The 20077-nt window shown below is 47.3% G+C and overlaps 1 protein-coding gene across 2 annotated transcripts; it reads right to left on the bottom strand.

The window, feature by feature from the left end:
* Positions 1 to 1131: 1131 nt before the first annotated feature.
* Positions 1132 to 4650, bottom strand: LOC117839267 (FRIGIDA-like protein 1). Of its 2 annotated transcripts, none has more exons than XM_034719563.2 (3): positions 3864 to 4650; positions 2118 to 2296; positions 1132 to 2035 (listed from the first exon to the last, which is right to left on the bottom strand). In XM_034719563.2, the coding sequence occupies exons 1-3, from the start codon at positions 4525 to 4527 to the stop codon at positions 1334 to 1336; spliced, it is 1545 nt and encodes a 514-aa protein (XP_034575454.1). In that variant the 5' UTR covers positions 4528 to 4650; the 3' UTR covers positions 1132 to 1333. The 2 variants fall into 2 exon arrangements, with proteins under 2 accessions (XP_034575454.1, XP_034575455.1); XM_034719564.2 differs by having other exon boundaries at positions 2124 to 2296; positions 3864 to 4649.
* Positions 4651 to 20077: the final 15427 nt, after the last annotated feature.

The raw sequence follows: 20077 nt of genomic DNA, 5'->3' as shown, positions 1-20077 counted from the left end.
ATGTTACAACTATTGTTTCCGCATGTTTCATAATGAATGTTGCATAAAATATAGTGTTCATATTGCGACGGAAATTTTCTATCCCGAAATCGAACGGTGTAGTTATTTTTCGCATATTTTTTAACGTTGCAATTATAGATTTTCGATGCTGCAGATGTTTTGTTTCGATGTTGCAACGAAGTGTCTGATTGACGTCCGGGCACTAGCAATGCTGTTGTTTTTATCACGAGTAAGGTTTTAAATCTTCCGCTATGGTCCGCTATAGCTATTTAAGATAGGGTGCCAGATTTGTTTTCACGTACAATTTAGCCGCTATAGCTTGCTATAGCCTCATTTAGCTTCGCTAGCTTGTTTTAGAATTTTGCCGCTAATCCTCTCAACCTGCTATTTAAAACATTGATCATAACCTGTGCAAGTAAGCTACGTGCACGGTTACTGTTTCTATAGGCTTGATTTCACAATACGTATAATAAGAAGTATAAATGAGGAACTGTGGTATCGAATTTTTTCATTCGAGTGTGCAACATTCTTGTTCGAATCTGTGCTTCATGTTGGGACTCTCGATAGCACGAATACATTAATGGACGCGGGCGACATGAATCCCCTGCATTGACCGTCCCGCTCCAGCGCATTGGCCCCTGTAACTCTCTCTCTCTACAAAGGAGTGGGTCCCTGTAATTCTCTCTCTCTCTGACGCAAAGAATGCAATATCTAGTTTGGATTGTGAGACGGAATCCATATAAATCTCCGATATGAAGCTATATACGTAAGGGCACTCTATTGTTTCTCCTATTCTACCTATTATATAGGATGTCTCCGCGAAAAACAGCAACAATATTTTGGCCATCGTTGTTGGGAACAACTAGGAAGAACGTAGAAATTTCATCTACTCACAGATGCAAACTGCATCAAAGTACTCCTTCCGTTCCAATTGTAGATCATTTTGACTTTTTTAGATTCATAGATATTATTATGCACCTAAATATGCACTGTCTAGAAGCATAATAATATCTATGAATAAAAAAACTAAAATGACCTAGTAGTACCTCAAAAAACGCAAACTGCTGAAACAACCAGTCCGTTGTAGCATAAGAAGATCGTGTGAATTTAAAGAGAAAATGACACAGGCAATTTGTCCTTCCGGTCGGACTCCATGTTAGAGTTCCTACAATATCTATTGGATTTTGTCAAAGAAATTTTTATACAGATACAAATCCATGACCTTTGTTATTTACAACGAACAGTTGGCGTTTACAAAGGGACCAGGGCTCATTCTGGAACCCAATTTTCCAAGGTTAGTTCACTGGTTCCAGGTACATGAACCTAATCCTCTTCATTTAGGATCATAAGTTGACATGTTGGACAAAGAATAGTTGTAAGATGAACCCCTCTTGCCTGATGATCGGGAGACAGCCACGAGGGGATCTCCAGAATAGAGGTTTGACCTTGACGGCGAGTGCCCACTCGGAACATTCAAAGCACTTGGTCCAGGAACTAGAGTGCTGGACCTATATGGTCTGGAGGACATCCCTTCATAATCTGCCAAGCCACCATATTGAGTCAGAACAGCAGGTGCAACAGGGACCTGACTTTGGATGCCAACCGGACGATGATTCCCAGTAACAACTTGTGGAATCGGAGTAATCACAGGTAGTACATTCGGGTTTAAAGCAGCTTGATACCGATTTGGCGCTACAGCAGTATGGATGCTCTGCCTCAGGATAAATTGTTGGCTAGGAACTCCAGCTGAATGGACGTTCTGGCCTGAAGAACCTTGCACCACATTGTCTACCTTTGATCTCTTAGCAGGCTGCATGAGCTGCAGTATCTTCTGCTGCTGCTCAATGTTCTTGCTAACTTGTTGAGCAGCTGCTACTGCTGCAGCAGCAGCTCTCTTTCTCTCTGCACTTAGCTGCTCCAACTGTGCCAATCGCTTGTTGGCTTCTTCCAAAATAGGCAGTTCTTCTAGCTTCTGTTCCTTAATGAACTTCTGCAATGTTCCGAGCAGCGTGCGCTCTTTAGAATCAGCTGCACTCTGCCAAAGTCCAAGATAGTTTAGGAAATAAGAACTGTCTGTACAATGTAAAATGTGCACAATAAACAATACTGGAGCAGACATGTGCCTGAGAGGCAGGATCATCTCCCCTGATCTGGATCATCTTCCCAGCTAATGCAGCAGCACTAATGTACGACCTCAGAACAGGCAACAAAGGATACTTGTGCACTACATTAAGAGCTTGAATGAATTTGACCGCCTCAAGCTGTTTACCTTTTTGTGTCATTTTCTCAATGAGAACTGGTGCAAAGAAAAAGTTTCATCTTAAGGTCAATTTTTTCATCTAAGAACAATTACAAACATTGAAAGTGGAACAGAAAACAACATTACTGCCATGAACTTTTATAATAGCAAACACAGAGCTGTCCCTGACTGAAGCATAGATTATAGCGTATTGTGAATAAATACGTGACATACACATATGCCTATGATTGAATCATGTAAGGTGTTATTTCTTAAAAAACACTCATGAGCATGTTTGACGCTATAAGCAGAGCTGTCAAAGACATTCACTGCCTCCCGATAAGCATCCAAAAATCTTCCTAAGCTACAAGTAACAAAAGATTCAATTTATGAAATGTGAGAAAAATGATGGAAAGAAACAATACATTCATAGAGAAGCACACACCGTTAAGACACAGCTCAAAAGATTCCATAAAGAACAGTGCAACACACATTAAAGTCTTACAGAACAGGTGAAGAAATACAATTGCTGACAAGATATATGAGATGATAACAATAGCAACAAGATTGCTAAAACAGGAAAAAAAATGGCAGCGTCTAGGAAGCTATGATCAAGCCAAGTCACGTGCAATCATGCGTACTCGTAGAACATACTGATAAGACAGTAACAGAACTAGGAAGAAGGAACAGCAGCATGCTCTCTCACAAACACAAACACAAAATTTGTTTGTCGATTTATGGCCGAGTCAAGTTGAATACGATCCAGTAGGAAAGATTATCTGAATGATGCAAATTTTGAACGGATTAATTATCAAGTTTAATGAAGTCTGACTTGAATTGATTGAAGCATGAGTGAGTTAGCTTAGAAATTATACAGAATTATTCAAAGGATAATTGAGAGTTAACTAAAGGGTGCCAAATATCCTGACCATCGAGTTTTTGCGTGTCCCCAAAAAATATGTCGAATCGAATACTCACAGCCAAGTTGGACAACTGACACCCGCATCCATGTCAATGTAACTTACAATCAGGGCAGGGATGAAAATACAGGAGGATAGCTCTCCAAACAAGCCCTAAAGAGTAAGCATGGGTGTTTGGATCCCCGGGCTAAATTTTAGCCCCTGTCACATCGAATGTTTGAACACTAATTAGGAGTATTAAATATAGACTAATTACAAAACCAATTTCACAACCCCTAGGCTAAATCGCGAGACGAATATATTAAGCCTAATTAGTCCATGATTTGACAATACGGTGCTACAGTAAACATTCGCTAATTATGGATTAATTAGGCTTAATAGATTCATCTCGCGATTTAGCCTAGGGGTTCTGCAATTAGTTTTGTAATTAGCTCATGTTTAGTCCTCCTAATTAGCATCCGAATATCCGATGTGACACGGACTAAACTTTAGCTCCAGGATCAAACACCCAAGCACGGATCACTGCATACAACATATAAGCCAACTACGACTACAAGCATCATCCTGAATCTGCAGGCCAGATGAGTGACTGCCCAATTTGGTTGGACAATTCAGCACACAAACAACAATAATCCTAGCATTCCGTACTCCAAAGAACACAATGAAACCAGCAAAGTATCGTCGACAAAGTAAATGTGGCTTACCTGGCATATGCTGGTCGAGGTCGAGCCCAAGGCCGACGAACGCATCGACAGCACGCTCCCGGCCGGCGATCGACACAACCAGATCTAGCACCTCGCCGGCGCCGCCCACATCTTCAACCAGCCCAAACACCCCCACGAGAAGCAGGAATGCGACTGTTTCCTGCTTAAACATCACGTCCGGCCCGATCCGCTTGCCTCGTTTCCAGTCCGCCGCGACAGCTCTGGCCTCGTCGCACGCCTCCGGCGACGGTTTCACCCCAACCGCGCGCAGCCGGTCGAGCAGGCCGATGAGCAGGCGGTAGGACACCTTGATGTCCCCATCGCTCTTGGCCTCCTCCGGTGGCGCGCGGCAGAAACCCGCGGCCGCGGAGAGGACTAGAAGCCCCGGATCGGGCGCCACCAGGAGCGCGGCGTCGAGGGCGCGCGCGGGCTCCTTGAGCTCGTCCCTATGCTGGGTGAGGTGCGCGCGGAGCCCAGCGCCGTCCATCGCGGAGCAGATCAGCTCGAGCTCTGAGAAGCCGGCGAGGCGAGCAGCGAGGGTGGAGTCAAGGGCGGCGGCATGGGACTCGACGGCGCGCCACGCAGCGGTGAAGGCGGAGAGGGCCGTGGAGTAGGTCTGGAGGGAGTCGATCGCGGCCGGGATGGACGGCGCGGCGTCGGCCATGGCGGTGGCCGAAACCCTATCGAGGTGCGTGCTACGGAAGTACGGATTCGTTGGGGGAACCCCTTCTTTCTCCTCGAGACGCCAAAGGTGGAAGAAGGAAGGCAGGGTTGCGCCCAAATTGAGTATTACTCGAACTCCTCGTGTAGAAGTCCACCACCGGCCCATAGAAATGTAGCCCATGATGTGCGGCAATTCTTTTTCTTTTTATGTTTTCCTGTGCTCGGTGCCGTGCGTGGCAACTGAGCTTTTTTTGGAGCTGCGCTGCCCGTAGAATGTTGGGATGTTGCATGCCCACAAAAAAAGAAAAAAAATATTGGTGCCTACAATTCCAAATAGAATTATGAAGATGTATACAATTTCGTTTTGAAAAAAAAGGAGTACCTTGATTTTCAAACATTTTTTAAGCTACAAACAGCAATAATTTGTTATTGCGTTATCAATAGCTACACGTCAACCGCCTGCAGGTGGCCACTCTGAGATAGCTACAAACAGCAGTAATTTTGGTTGGGGATTATGGGTTACACCAATTGGTTTTCACCCCCCCGGAGATTGTTCCAACATAAACTATAAAATCATTGGACGCTTGAGAAACCATTTAAAGGAGAACGATGACTCTCGGTTATCCGGGAAAAAAACATTGTAAGATGTGTTATAATGACTTTAGTAATCTCTGTGCTCAATTATATGTGAATCTAAACTATGCATCTTTGTTACCTTCATTGTATGAGGAGCTTAATTAGAATAGCACCTTCTAGCGCCTGTGTGGATCCCACCCAGCTTTTGGAAAGATTTTGGTCCTAGAATCTGAAATCTAGAATCTAGATTCTCAAAATCTCATAAGCTGGAGTTGGGTAGATTTTGGATAGATTTTGCTAGATTATAAGAGAGAGAAAGAGAGAAGGGAATTTGGATTCTTAAATCTACTCTCCAAACAACCAACTCAAATTCTACCTAAAATCCAGCTTTTGAAAACTAACCTAAAATCTAGATTTCGAGAATCTAAAATCTAATCAAAAGGGACATAAGTGTCCATGAAGAGGCGAGCTGAATTATAAGATTTGAATGACAAGACGAGATCTTTTTTTGGTCCACACGGGAAACTCGATGGCAAAGGACAAGTAGTCTGCACATGCATTGCACTTGGACACCAATACGTTGCCAGGCCAGTGCAGCCTTGCAGCAGGGTCCCCTTCCCAAAAGGGTATGCATGCATGCATGATGCATCTCGCCAGACGAAAAACAGCGGCTGCCGCATCTTGGCGTACCTGCCTAGGTAGCTGACACCGATCCAAGACACGTCCTGATCTACACCTACACGTAAGGCCAACCGGCGTTTACCACCACTCTTGTGTAACAACCATGCACGAAAATTTCCTTGTTTTGAGTATTACTTGCAGCTTAAATAAGTGAAATCGTGATTCCCTCTTTCAGTTGTTCGCCTAAATGGGCCGTCTAAACGGCATTTAAACGTTAAATAAAGACCTCCCATGTCGTTTAGGTCCTAAAACGGTTGGACCGTTTAAACCCGTTTAAATCGTTAAAAACCGTCTAAACCGTTTAAACAGAATAAGTTAAACTAAACGTGATTAGATGAGCTAAATGACCATTTAATTCATAATTTAGTCAATAGGAGGATTACAACTACCACAGTCAACACTAAAGTAATTAGCATCGTAAGTATACGATGTGTTGTGGGATTTAGATTTGTTCCAAAAAATTATTTGGTAGAATATTTACATTTTATATTTATAAATATGTAGATTTTCTAGCATATTTGACTTTTATATATATAAATATGTATATTTTAGTGTTATTATACAAAGCTGTTTAGGTCGTTTAATCCTGTTTAAATATCATTTAAACGGTCTAAATGCCAAACAAAGGGTGACTCATTGGTTTAGCGTTTTGGACGTCGTAGGCGATTTTAGTATTTTTGATACATAAAAAAGTTAAAACGATGGATGGAGTAATTAGCTGTCAGCAACAAAGTTGTCAATCCAATGCGTCTTGCCGGCAACATATCCTATCCAGAAAATCGGAGTACCTTTGTCGGGATACGCATGTGCATGCATGACTCGCAGTGTCTTCATGCTACGCGCTACGGTGCTGCATACACGGTAGTACGTACTAGTAGGATACTAGTGGCGCAGCTTAGCTCGGAACGGAGCCTCCTCTAAAAAAAATTCAGCTCGACGTACATAACAACCGACTTTTTTTATTTTTTTAACCTTTTTCGAAAGATTCTCACAAATACACCTTTGGTGGAACTAATTCCAAAAATGGACCCTTAGCTTGGCGCCATCCACGTTGTCGCCAAGCTACAACGTCTCGGCGCCAGCCATCCGGTTTGAACTCAGGTCTCTAGGATAAGAAGTCCATGTTCTAACCAGTTGAACCACAGCTTAGTTTGTTGCACACTCCTCAGAATAATTATACTTGTTTAGTTCGAAACGCGAAGAGGTGCGGGGTAAATTGCTCGGCGCCAAGATCTACGGTGCCCAGGCTTGGCGCCAAGCCCCCGTCACGTCGGCATCCGCGTCAGCAGCTGCGTATGAACCTTGGCGCCAGGATGGCTGGTGCCGAGATGTTGTAGCTTGGCGCCAGCGTGGATGGCGTCAAGCTGCCAGGAACGTATTTGTGAGAATCTTTCGAAAAAGACTAAAAAACAAAAAAAGGTGCCCGACTTTTAGCCGAGGTAGTAGTGGTTCGTTTTTTTTCCCCGATCTTTTGACAAGAAACGGTACTTTGGGTGTCAAGGTGGATGCCGATGTCTGCCGCCAATCCAGATCTCATCTGAGGAGCCGAGTCATTTCCAGTAGCAAACGGTCAGATTCCAGGTAGCAGCTGCCGTAGCGGTATAATTTTGTGGGGAGGGATCTTCCTAGCATGCTTCGACGAGACGACGACCAAGTCTGTTCCTTTTTTTTCTGTTTGTTTTTTTCTTCAGTTCAGAGTTTATTCAGTCTATAGTTTCAAAAAAAAGTTTATTGAAAAAAAGTTTATTCAGTCTGTTTTACTAGTTACCCTACACAATGTGCTCCCGAGCCCCGATTTTTACCATCTCCTTTTCTTTTTAACCCTTTACTTTTCAAAGCTATGAAATGGTCGGTTGGTAATGCTCTGCCCGACTTTTTCATTTTTTTAGCTCTTTTTCGAAAGAATCTCATAAATACGTCCCTGGCGGAACCGATTTCAAAAATGGACTCTTAGCTTGACGCCATCCACGCTGGTGCCAAGTTTACACGTTTCGGCGCCAACCATCCTGACGCCAAGTTCCATGCGCAGCTGCTGACGCGGATGCCGACGTGGGGAGCTTGGCGCCATCCAAGCTCATCCATGATGGTGCCAAACCTTGGCGTCATGGATCTTGGCGCCAAGCTTGGCGCAGTAGGCCTTGACGCCGAGCAATTTACCCCATACCTCCTGACGTTTCAAACGAAACAAGTATAATTATTTCGAGGAGTGTGCAATAAACTATGCTCTAGTTCAACTAGTTAGGACGTGGATTTCTTATCCCAAAGATCCGAGTTCAAACCCCTGTGCGAAAGGCTACAGCTATACACAACGGCCAACACCTACGTCCGGTGCTACGCATGCGCGTCGACGTGAAACCTGATCAACTTAGATACGGTGACGATGATTTAGTACGGCAAATAATTTCGATCCCTTTTCTTTGGTTTGCCACCCTTTCCGTCGGAATCTCGTGTGGTACGGGAACGGGAGGACTCGTGCAGTCGTGCCGTCGTGTTGCTACAACATCGTATGCACCATTGAATCAACGTACTTGATGAACAACTCAACACTGTATATATGAGCGCAACTGATTATGGTGTAACTGTGCTGAAGTTCTATTGATAGTGCAAAGATGGACAAAAACAAACATATAGAGAAACAAAATCCTAGAACCAAAGACGTTGGTAAAGAGCAATACCAGGGTTGATCGTCACTAAAAAATATTTAGAATCATTCATACCGTACTCAAGTATTTTTTTTAACCTAAGTCTAGATTGAAACCTCAGGAGATCATTTCTTGCTGCCAAAGTGCTAAGATGTTAGATGTCGTTATGGTGCTGAAAAAAAAATAAAATGTAGAAAAAAATATTCAACACAGGGGTTTGAACTCAAGTCTTCAGGATAAGAAGCCCACATCCTAACTAGTTGACTAGAGCATAGTTTATTGCACATTCCTCGGAATAATTATACTTATTCGTTTGAAACGCCAGGGGGCATGGGGTAAATTGCTCGGCGCCAAGGCCTATGGCGCCAAGCTTGGCGCCAAGATGCACGGCGCCAAGGCTTGGCGGCATCCGCATCAGCAGCTGCGTATGGAGCTTGGCGCCAGGATGGCTGGCGCCGAGACGTATAAGCTTGGCGCCAACGTGGATGGCGCCAAGCTAAGGGTCCATTTTTGGAGTTGGTTCCGCCAGGAGCGTATTTGTGAGAATCTTTTGCAAAAAATGCTAAAAAACAAAAAAAATGGTAAATAATAATGTGATTTATTTTTTTGTTTCTCTGCGTACAAGCTGGGGTTTGACTTCAAATTTCGTGGAGTGGCTAACGACATCATAATCTATGTTAAAAAACATCAATAATTTTTTTATGATTGAACATCTAATAATGCAAGATTAACCATGGAGAGATAAAATTACATTAAAAATAATGATGAAAAGAATTCTTAAACTAATTTTTCTAACAAAGTACTACTCCCTCCGTCCCAAATTGCTATTCGTTTTGGCTTTTCTAGATACATAATTTTTGCTATGTATCTAGATATAATATATATCTAGGTGCATATCAAAGACTAGACCTGAGCATTTTACGGGTTAGGCATAGCTTGGGCCGAGCTGACAAAAAGCCTGGTTCAATTCGAGCTGAAAAATTGTGCCCACGAAACAGCCTATGGGGGTTGTCGGGCCGGGCTCGGGTCAGGCTCGAGCCGCCTGTTCTTTTTTAGTTGAAAAATAAATAAAATTAATTGTTTGGGCAGGCTCGCGCCAGCTCGATTTTTTTTCGGGCTTGGTTTCGCAGACCACGGCCGGCCCGGCAACTAGCGTGGGCGGGCAAAACCCATCAGGCTTGGATCAGGTTCGCTGGCTGAGTCCGGGCTTAAAATGTTCAGGTCTATCAAAGGCTATGTATCTAGAAAAGCTACGAATAGTAATTTAGGATGGAGTGAATATATCATGTCCTCTATCACCCCATATTTTTATATTAAAATCAAATTTCCTGGGACATGTGACAATTGTCACCAACCGCCCCATCACCATTAACTTTTTCACGTAGTGTTAACCAAATCCATCTTGTGCCACCCAAGGCACCTTCTCATAGTCCCTCTTTTCTGTTGCATCACCTAGTATGTGTTTGGTTTTGAGACTAAGTGAAATGGGTTGGGTCTAGTGACGGACCCATGGATCGTTTGGAGCCTAGGCAGAGAAGCCATGGACTAAAACAACTATCCTCTTGCAGATGTGGCGCCGTAGCTCGGGCAGAGCCCAGGGTCGCCGGGCCCTAGGACCGCCCCTTGTTGGGTCTATCCCAGTTTTCTGAGTTGGGTTGAACCCATTTCGTTTTTGGTTGAGAGGGATGGATTCATCCCAGTTTTTTGTTTAATTGTAAAGGTTGGAAGGGATGAGATGACAACCATTTTCACACGGTTAGCAACAGTATTCCGTGGAGCCCAACTATCATCTGTGGGACCCGTATGTCATCATCTTCTTCCTTAATTCTTTTTCCACTGCTAGCCTTATCTTCCTCCTGCATCACGTGGGGATCGAGCTTCCACTCCTTGTGGACTTGCAGGTGCTACCCCTGCTCCCTCCTCCCACTCAAGTTGGCCTCCTACACCGCCGTTCTCCCCGCGCCCTGCCTCAGCCTAGCCTCCACCCCTGCATCGCGCCGCCGCTCGCCGCCCTACGCCGCGCCTGCACCCGTGCACCGTGCCGCCGCTCACTGCCTCTGCTGGCTTCCGTGCAGCTTCAGCAGTGCTCACCCATGGCCCGCCGTGCCCCTCCCGGCTAGCTCCTGCTTTGCTCATCTCCCAACGAGCTCGCTTGCGGGACTCACAGACGGACACGATATGACATCAAAGTGGGTCGGCTGCATTCCTTAGTTTTGGCCGGACCAATCAAACCCGCATCCCAGCGGTATATTCCCTTAGAGGGACGAACCCAACCCACTTCAACTCTCAAACCAAACACACCCCTACTTTCTCTGCCTACGGTGCCGATAGCAAAATGTGCAGCTGTTCCTGTGGACTATGAATTCCTAGATAATATTCGTCCACAATGGTTTATTCTATCCAAACAGGTCTTAGAGCATTTCCAGCAGTCTTCATTTTCCCAATTCAACTACCATATTGGAAGAATTGATAAGAAAACAGTGCTTCAACAGTCTCCCTTTACCTTTTTCCTTTTCCCAATAACCTAATAATTCACCCCAACTCTCCCTAAATAAAGGAGGAGTTGTTACTCTCTCAATACAGTAGTTGGATTGTGATGAGATTATTGGGAGGCTGCAAAAGTAACTCTCTTAATAATGATGAAAGTGATATTGGGATATTCCCTAGTTATTGGAAAAAAAATTTTGGGGACTGCTGGAGATGCTCTTAATGTCTATGCTAATCCTATAGGTGCGTTGGCATTAGTATTGTATAAAAGAAAAATACGAGGCAGAAAATGATAGTAGATTAATAAGGAGGCAAAATGATCTCACTTGCCCCTATTTATTATCTATATTCAATGCCAAATGATTGCCGCATATACATGCACATACTAAGTTTGAGGGGAGGAAGTAACAATGACTTAGTTTTTTTTTCAAATTTTGAATCCTAGAATGATTTAGTTTTTTTTTAATGTTCTACGGAGGGGGAGAGAATCCCCCACTTGATTCATTGAAATGGCCCATAACGGCCCGCATGATAGTGCCGCATGATAGTGTTTACATAAGAGTTACATTGTAAGGTTTACATTATCGTAGTAAACAGAGTACACCATGCATCACATATGCTAGTTTCTGATTGCTTCATTCTGCAGCGCCACAACGCCACGTCCGCCTTGCAGGCCATCAGTGTTTACCAAAGTGTCATGTGCTCATCGCGGAAGACAATTCCATTCATTCTTTTCCAGAGCTACCAACAACACAGCAGAACCATGGTCTCAAAGTGCATGCTAGGTATGTGAGCTGGGCACGGTAGCTCATCAAGCGTTGTGGTGGTGACGCCCTCAAGCAGTTCAAACTGAAGTGCCCGCCAAAAAGCTTGGGCAAAGGAGCACCGAAAGATGATATGTGTGGCTGTCTCCTCCATTGCACCACACACCTTGCAGGTAGCTTCTGTTACCACATTCTTCTTCAGGAGGTTGGCTCGGCCTTGTACTCGGTTTTGGACAAGAAGCCAGGCAAAAAATTGCACTCGAGGCGGTGCTCGACGAATTTGGATATGGAGGAGTCAGTGCCAGCCAGTAGTAGTTTGTACAATGGCTCTGTGTGCAGCTTCCCTCCCGGCACCACAAACGGGCAGAGCCGCGTGTCTTCATCGACTGAGTGGCTAACAGCTTCCCTGATCCGGCACACAGCATCAAGCTCTTGACTAGCGATGGGTGTCATGCGTGGCACCATGTCTGGTTCCAAACCAAGATCAAGGACTTCCTGGACTGTGTGAGTGGATCGCTTGCAGTGACTCAAGAGAGTAGTGAACTTGTCAGCCAGGCACTCTTCGTCATGCCAGATATCAAACCAAAAGGATGTTGAACAGCCATTCCCCATTTCCACCGTGGTGATGGCTTGGTAGAGTGGCAGAAGCTCCCGAAGTGCGTCCCAGTGTTGGCCCATGAGTTCCCCTTCCAGACTAGCAATACTAGCATGCCGGCGCACCCATATTGCCTATGACAAGCCTTGCGGATGATGCAGTCGATGCAGAAGCTTTAAGAGAATGCATGAGTTCTATACACTCAGGTTGGTGATGCCAAGCCCACCCTAATCACGAGTCTCCTGAACCTTTTCCCAGGCCACGAGGTAGGAAGCTTTGGTTGCTCGTTGCTCCCCAGCCCATAGGAAGCCTCGCCATCTCTGATCAATTTTGGAGATGAACCTAGGAGGTAGCGGGATGGTGCACATAAGGTATATGAGCTGGCTGTCTAGAACGGAGTTGATCAAGACCGTGCGACCAATCGGGTTCAGGAGGAAGTATTGCCATCCTGCCAAGTATCCGTCGGCTCGCTCAATGTAGGGGTCAAAAGTATTGATCCGTAGCTTCGCACAAGAGAGTGGCAAGCCTAGGTACGTTTGAGGAAAACCTTCCTGTCGGCAGCCAAGAGCCCGAATACACTGGGAGGCAGTCTGGTCTCAGATATGCATCGGCACTACAGTGCTCTTCGTGAAGTTGATCATCAGTCCAGTGGCCTTGGAGAATTGATCTAGCAGAGCTCGTAGCTAGATGACATTCTGCAGTTGTCCCCAAAGGAGTATGAGTGTGTCGTCCACGTATTGCAATATGGGACATGCACTTCCTTCTACGAGTTGGTGATGAACACCACTGTCCTGCTTGATCATGGCTTGAAGAACATCAACAACCAATAGGAAAAGGTATGGTGACATGGGATCACCTTGGCGAAGCCCCCGACGACATGGGATCCATGGACCAGGGCAACCATTGACCAAAACTACTATTAGGGAGGTGTGGAGTATCTGTCAAACCCATGCACACCATTGGTCACTGAACCCCCGAGTGGCCATGATCCTCATCAGTCCTTCCCAATTCACGGTATCAAACGCCTTGGCAAAGTCAAGTTTCGTGGCATAGATGAAATTTTTCGAGATTGATCTTCCCTTGAGAAAACCAGTTTGATCAAGGTCAATCATCATTACAATTTCAGCCTGTAACCGAGAGGTAAGGATCTTGGCCAGTATCTTGACACAACAATTCTGCAGGCATATTGGGCGGAAAGCATCCGCTGTGAAAGCACTAGGTTTCTTTGGCAGTAGCACCATGTAGGCTCTGTTAATTCTTGCCAATTCTACCTCCCCTCTGTAGAACGTGTGGAGGAATGCCATGACCTTAGATTTTACCATTTCCCAAGCTGCTTTGTAGAAGCTAGGACCAAAACCATCTGGCCCAGGCGCAATGTTCTAGTTCATTGCACACACGGCCAACAATGCTTCTTGCTCTGTGAATGGGGCAGTTAGCACATTAGAGGCTTTCCGACTGTCCTAATACAGAGCGATGACATCAAACTCCTAGTCAGAGACGCTTGTAGTGCCCATATCCCCTTTTAGTAGCTTGTGAGTGCAGCAGTTTTCCCCTGGTGAGACATTACTAGCACACGGTCCACCTCGATTCCTTTGATATGATTTCGGCGCATGCGTTGGGTAGCATGCCCATGAAAGAACTGTGTATTTGTGTTCCCTTCTTTGATTGCATGGTGTTTACCTCGTTGCTTCCAGTATGTGTCGCTTTCCTTGATGGCCACGACCAAGCAATCCTGACAGAGTGCCCGGACCTGCAGTTCTTCAGAAGACAGGCATCGTGTTCCTAGAGTGTGTCAAAAAGCAAAATTATGAATTTGCAGTTTTGGATTAGAGCTGGAGGCACCCTGTTACGCATGTTCCAAACCTTTGCTGCAGCTCAAGTTGCCTTGAGGTAGCCGGCGAGATGGCCAGCAGCGTATGCCTGAGGGTAGGCCGTGGACCACGCAGAGAGAACAGTAGATAGGAAGTTTTGGTTGTTCAACCATGCATTTTCAAAGCGAAAGACGGTCGCTTTCAGGATGGTAGTGCAGAGTGTGACGAGCAAGGGGGTATGATCCGAGGTTGGGTGAGGGAGGGATGTGAGTGTTGTGTTGGGCTGGGCTGCACATTGAGCAGGGTTCGCAAAGACCCGATCAAGACGTGAGACGGTGGGCATGTTACATTTGTTGGACCAGGTATAGAGGCGATCGAGGAGTGGTATTTCAGCAAGACCTAGGTTATCAAGGCTTTCATTGAAGTTGTGGCTGATCCGGGCGTCGACACGGCCATTGTTCTTGTCTTTGCCTGACCGACAAAGGTTGAAGTCCTCGACGAGTAGCCAGGGGCCAGTGACATGCTAAGGGAGCTTATTGAGGTTTTGTAGGAAAATAGACGAGTCACGGTGGTCGGATGGAGCATAGACGTTTGTGATGGTGATAGTCTGGTCAGATGTGGTGGAGGCGAGCACCGTGGTGAGGGTGTAGCGCCCAGTGATGAAGGGGTGGAGCAGGAAGGTTGAGCTTTTCCAGGCGGTGAGAATTCCACCACGGGATCCCACGGCAGAGATCAAGTGGAAGGTGGGAGGAAAACCTTAGTAGAGAGATCGTTAATGTCTTGGAGTTTGGTTTTTTGAAGATAGGCAACGCAAGGAGCGCGGACATGATCGCATCACTCACCACACTGCACTTAATCGGGTTGCCCAAACTGCGCACATTCCATGACAAAAGCTTAAACGATCTAAAAGCAGTACCCATAGCTAAAACAACATAGCACCAACAAGTAAGTAAAGCAATGCACATGCAAAACAAAGATGGACTGCACAAACGACCCGCGAAAAGACAGCGATAGGGGCAACGAATTAACAAGAATGCTTAGAAAACGACAACAAGCATGAGAATTAAGCAATAACATTAGGTCCAGTTCAGTTGAAAGTAGCAGACGACAAACGGACATGTCACTCCCTAGGGGAACACAGGCCCCATGGACAGAGCACACACGACAACAGAGCTAGAGCAAGGAGCGGGTGTGAAGCGCCTAGCCTTGCCGCTCGAACTACCATAGACATAGAGACAACGGATGCTAACGACGAACACGAACGCGCGATAGAGGGACACGGAATGTGGCAAACAATTCTCCTCGTCGCGGAACCTGAGGCACAGGGTGATCATTCAACAGTTGGCAGCACCCCTCCCCCAACGACATTGGCGGCTGCAGTGCCCAGACCAGCAACGCCCACCATCTTACGCAGGTTAGCAGTGGAGATGGGCAGCTTAGTGCGCGAGAGGATGTTGCGCTTCTCCACATGAGTCTGCAAAGCGGCAGGGCAAGTGGACAGGGAGTTCTTCAGAGCAGCGCGCTGTGCGGCCTTGTCTACCACTCTGACGTATTTCCCATTGGCCATTGTAGGCCACACGTGAACTCTGGCACTGAGGTTTTGTGTCCTTAGTGTTCTTGTTCCTTGGGCATCTTCCACAGATCGGGGAGCGTGTGGCGGACACAACGCCATCAGTGGTCAGAGGAGAAATAGCAGCGATGTTTGCAGTTGGTGTCACAATAGCAGCAGAGGAGGGTGGCAGTGAGGCGGGAGGTAGTGGAGTAGAGCACTTCGTGTAGGCAAGCATCACAGTGAGGTGGAGTAGGTAGGTAGCCACAGCAGGCGGGGCTTGGGGGTGCGGTGGAGCGTGCAGTGGTGGCGCGGCGGGCAGCCCATTACCGGCAGCATTTGGTGGTGGTGGAGGGGGGAGTACTGACCCAGCAAGTCATGCAGGTGCATTGTCGAGTGCGTGCGGAGGTGGAGGAGGTGGCCCAAAGAACGGGATGAGGTTTCCATCAGTGTCCATCTGACCATTGCGGTGCCAAACACGGATTGGCATGAGTTGCGCGATGCTCCCTCCAAGTGCACTCCCCTCAGCATCAATCCAAAGCTCACTAGGATATCAAGCCGGTGGTTCACTGCAATGAGCAGACAAAGCGGGGAGTAGTCATAACAAGTGAGGCACGCTGGGTCGATCTCAAGCAGGTTGCAGAACCCTAGGAAGCTGTTGCTGATGTGTTCTTCCGTCTAATGTTCCGGAGGATAGTCCCGTACTGCAACGTATGCCAGGCACTCCCTTTCCTGGAAGAAACGGTTTGACATCTCTTGTGGGTGTTCCAGCTCCAGCGTGATGTCGTCATGGTGGATGGGCTCAGCTCACGCACCAGCTCTCGGTCCTGCTCAGAAGCGAAGCAGAGAAGCATAGCACCATGTGAGGAGGGCAGGAGCTCAACCCTGATCTGTAGTGCCACATGTAGGGATACGAGGTAAGCTACGCTAGCGCAAAACAAAATTTTCTACCGCGTAAACCAGGAAAACTGCCGTAGATGGATCACAGGATTACCACTAGACGTGCAGACGTGGAAGTTGATGAAGCACGTCGGGGCAGTGTAGTCGATCACACGTAGACGTCGAGCAGCTCCTCAGCAGCTCGTCCACGTGCAGCAGCGTCCTCCTCGTGCGCCGGATTGTCATGTTCCTCATCAACTCGTCAAGTTCCTCGTCAGCTCGTCAGAGTGCTGCAGATGCAACACCTTCAAGATATCCACACGTACGGGGAGGAAGCATCGCAAGCCGGACTGCTAGGTCCGCGAGTTGCAACAAAGGTTAGGGCTTGGGAGGGGGCGCGGCTGTGGTTCGGCCAAAAGGGGTTTAACCCTAGGGCGCCCCCCACCTCTCAATATATATGGGTTTCTAACGGGCCTCTGGGTCCGAGGCCCATTAGTACTCCTAAACCTGGCCCAATTCAGATCATATTCGAATTGGGCTTCCAGTCCTTTAAGTGTGTGATCCTATAGGTTCATATATGTATAGACATGGCCCGAGTACTCCTACTCGGCCAATAGTTAGTAGCGGCCTCTAGCAAGACATGCTAACTTCTATACACACATGAAGTTCATATCAAACGACCCATCGCAACATCACGTACATGCTATTCCCTTTGCCTCACGATATTTGGTCTAACTCCAAGCCGACCACTCTTTCTCGATGCTGTGATTCGGAATCCCTTTCTAGATTAACACTTAACCTCATGTAGCATGGCCATGCATTTCCGGATCTAATCACTCGAGGGGCCCAGAGATATCTCTCTCAAATAGAGAGGGGCAAATTCCATCTTGACTGACCATGCCTCACAGCATGTTTTTTTTGACAAAGCCAAAAACTACCTTTATAACTACCCAGTTACGGTGTAGCGTTTTTTATAGCCCCTAAGTAAGTCGATCCACATCTTGAGTACATGCGACAATCTCAGGTCTAAGGACAAAGCGTACACGTTGTGTAAAGAGAAAACTATCTAACTCGCGTTGGGTCAGTCCTAGTACATGTCTTTACACGTGCCCACATTATAAGTTTGACATCTCCATGTCCATGACTTGTGAAACATAGTCATCAACTAATACATGTGCTAGTCTAATATTCATGTGTGTCCTCACATGAAGTCCGACTAGGGACAACTTTTAGAATAACCATACAAGTAAAGAGTTTCACACACAATTCACATAATTACAAATCAATTCTAGTAGCCTTTAATGGATATTCAAGGAACACAATATAAAACATGGATACAATGCAATATCATCATCTCTATGATTGCTTCTAGGGCATACCTCCAACACCACAACCCCCAAAGCCTGCCGAATGAACAAGGCGACGCTACCCACTGCTTCGGCTAGTGTGATGTAGGAAAAAGCAAGGTGCACAGCGATATCCTCATGGCCACATGGCAGACAGACCTCTAGCATGTGAACTCTACCATCCCAGTTGTTGAGAGAGTCACCTTCACTCTCGATCTCTTCCTCATCCCTGGTGCTGGTGTTGTTGGCGGTGTCATCATCATCACCGTCGTCACCGTCGTGCCGGCCCACCAGCAGCTCGGCAATGCCATCTGCATCCATCGCCGGTGCGTCCGACACCACCAGGGCCCCCTTGATGGGCGAGGTGCTGGACGGTGGAGAACACCTTCCTAGCGAGGAGAGCGGCAACAGAGAGAGCGGCAGAGGGTCAGCCGCCGCCTTTCCACGGCTCGAGTGGTCGTGGATGTCCACAGATCTAGGGATGAGCGGTGGTGGAGCAGCGGTGGCCACTTGGGCTTCCGGCTGAAGCGAGCTTGGTGAGCAGGGAAAATAGTGCCCGCCTTCAGGGCTGACACAGGAGTGGCGACACTGCGGGGGAGCTCAAAATTCGACGTCATGGAGCTCGAGGAGGCCAGCATGGCGAGTGGGTCAAACGCCGTAGGGAGTGCAACACGCGTGGTCGTAGGCGGTGATGGGGGTGTCGTTGGTGGCGGTGGCGAGGCGGAGCGAGGTGTGTAAGGAACTGCGTGGACGACTGCATGGGCGGTAGGGTTGGGGACGGTGGGGTGACATTGCCAGGGGGTGGCCACTACCATAGCAGTTCCGGCATCTTGCACCCTAGCGATCGGCATCTTGCACTCGGAAAACTGGTGGCCGCTACCATAGCAATTCCGGCAGCGGATAGGGTCATGGCAGGAGCGCACTTGGTGGTCAGTGGTGAGGCAACGAAAGCAGCCGGCGGCGGTGGTAATGGGAGGGTTGCGGCGCGCTAGGGTTTTATGTGGTTTTGATGGGGTTAGGAGAGCTTGGAGGTATGGGGCGTTGGGTAGTTGGGTAGCATTGAGTGTCGCTGTGCCTGTTTGGCGGGGAGAGGGCGTGCCGGTAGTAGGTCGGCACACATGCGCTGCCTTGAGAGGGGGCACAATGCGAGCGTAGGAGTAAAACCAAAGCTGCCACATCGAGCCGGACGCTTCTCTGTGTTGGAAAATGTAGCGGCATTGAAGCTTGTTTCTTCAGGTTGGTGCAGAGTAACTGCTGGTTGGTGAGGGCCCATGATCCCGTCCTCTAACGCTCCGGTGGCCCTCTCCGCCATCGCATGGACATGTGAAACCAAAGCTTAGAGGCGCCCATGCACAGAGGACTCCGAACGAGGAGAGCGTTTGCCACATTCCGACAGGACACAGACACGCGAAAAACCCTAGACCGAATGCGCATGACGTACAGGCGACCCAGATGAACGGTGAGGAGGAAATTGAGCATGTACTGCACGAAAGAGGAATCGTAGTGTAGAGCAATGGTTGCAGGGGTGATCCAGATGGAGACGGGAGGGGTGGGTGCGATTTCACTTGGGACAACGGTGACGTGGAAGTCATGAAGGAAACGAGCTCGAAGTTGTTCTCCAGGCATGGTCAGGGCTGCGTTCCTCGGCGGCGCGCCGCCACCTCTCCGGGCCCCAAGACGGGGCTGAGCATGTGGCACTGGTGGAGGAGCATCAGGATGTGGTGATGGTGGTGTGTTTTGGCTGTCTATCACTGGGTAGGGTCGACGGCGGTGAGGTCGGGGAGGTTCGGCTCGTCGATCGTCGCCCAGGCGCTCACAAGACGGGAGCACCATCCTTCCTGGAGAGCAGAGACGAGGGCAGAATGACTTAGGCTGCGTTTGGTTCCCTTTGCTTATTTTTAGCACGTGTCACATCGAATATTTAGATACTAATTAGGGATATTAAACGTAGACTATTTACAAAATCCATTATATAAGTGGAGGCTAAACGACGAGACGAATCTATTAAGCCTAATTAGTCCATGATTTGACAAGGTGTTGCTACAGTAAACATTTGCTAATGATGGATTAATTAGACTTAATAGATTCGTCTCGCCGTTTAGCCTCCACTTATGTAATGGGTTTTGTAAATAGTCCACGTTTAATACTTTTAGTATCTAAACATTCGATGTGACGGGTGCTAAAAATAAGCGAACCAAACGGGCCTTAGTTTTTCGGCACG

Source organism: Setaria viridis, chromosome 9, assembly GCF_005286985.2.
Source record: "Setaria viridis chromosome 9, Setaria_viridis_v4.0, whole genome shotgun sequence".
Lineage (NCBI taxonomy): Eukaryota > Viridiplantae > Streptophyta > Magnoliopsida > Poales > Poaceae > Setaria > Setaria viridis.
Note: the sequence above shows the minus strand (reverse complement) of the source record. Positions and strands in the feature narration are given on the sequence as shown.

Excerpts from the sequence above, each read along its gene's own strand:
- LOC117839267 (XM_034719563.2), bottom strand. The coding sequence starts at position 4,527 with ATGGCCGACGCCGCGCCGTCCATCCCGGCCGCGATCGACTCCCTCCAG. Across the intron at positions 2,297-3,863 it reads CCTCGACCAGCATATGCCAG|TTCTCATTGAGAAAATGACA; the intron begins GTAAGCCACATT and ends TCTTTGCACCAG. Across the intron at positions 2,036-2,117 it reads ATCCTGCCTCTCAGGCACAT|AGTGCAGCTGATTCTAAAGA; the intron begins GTCTGCTCCAGT and ends GGACTTTGGCAG.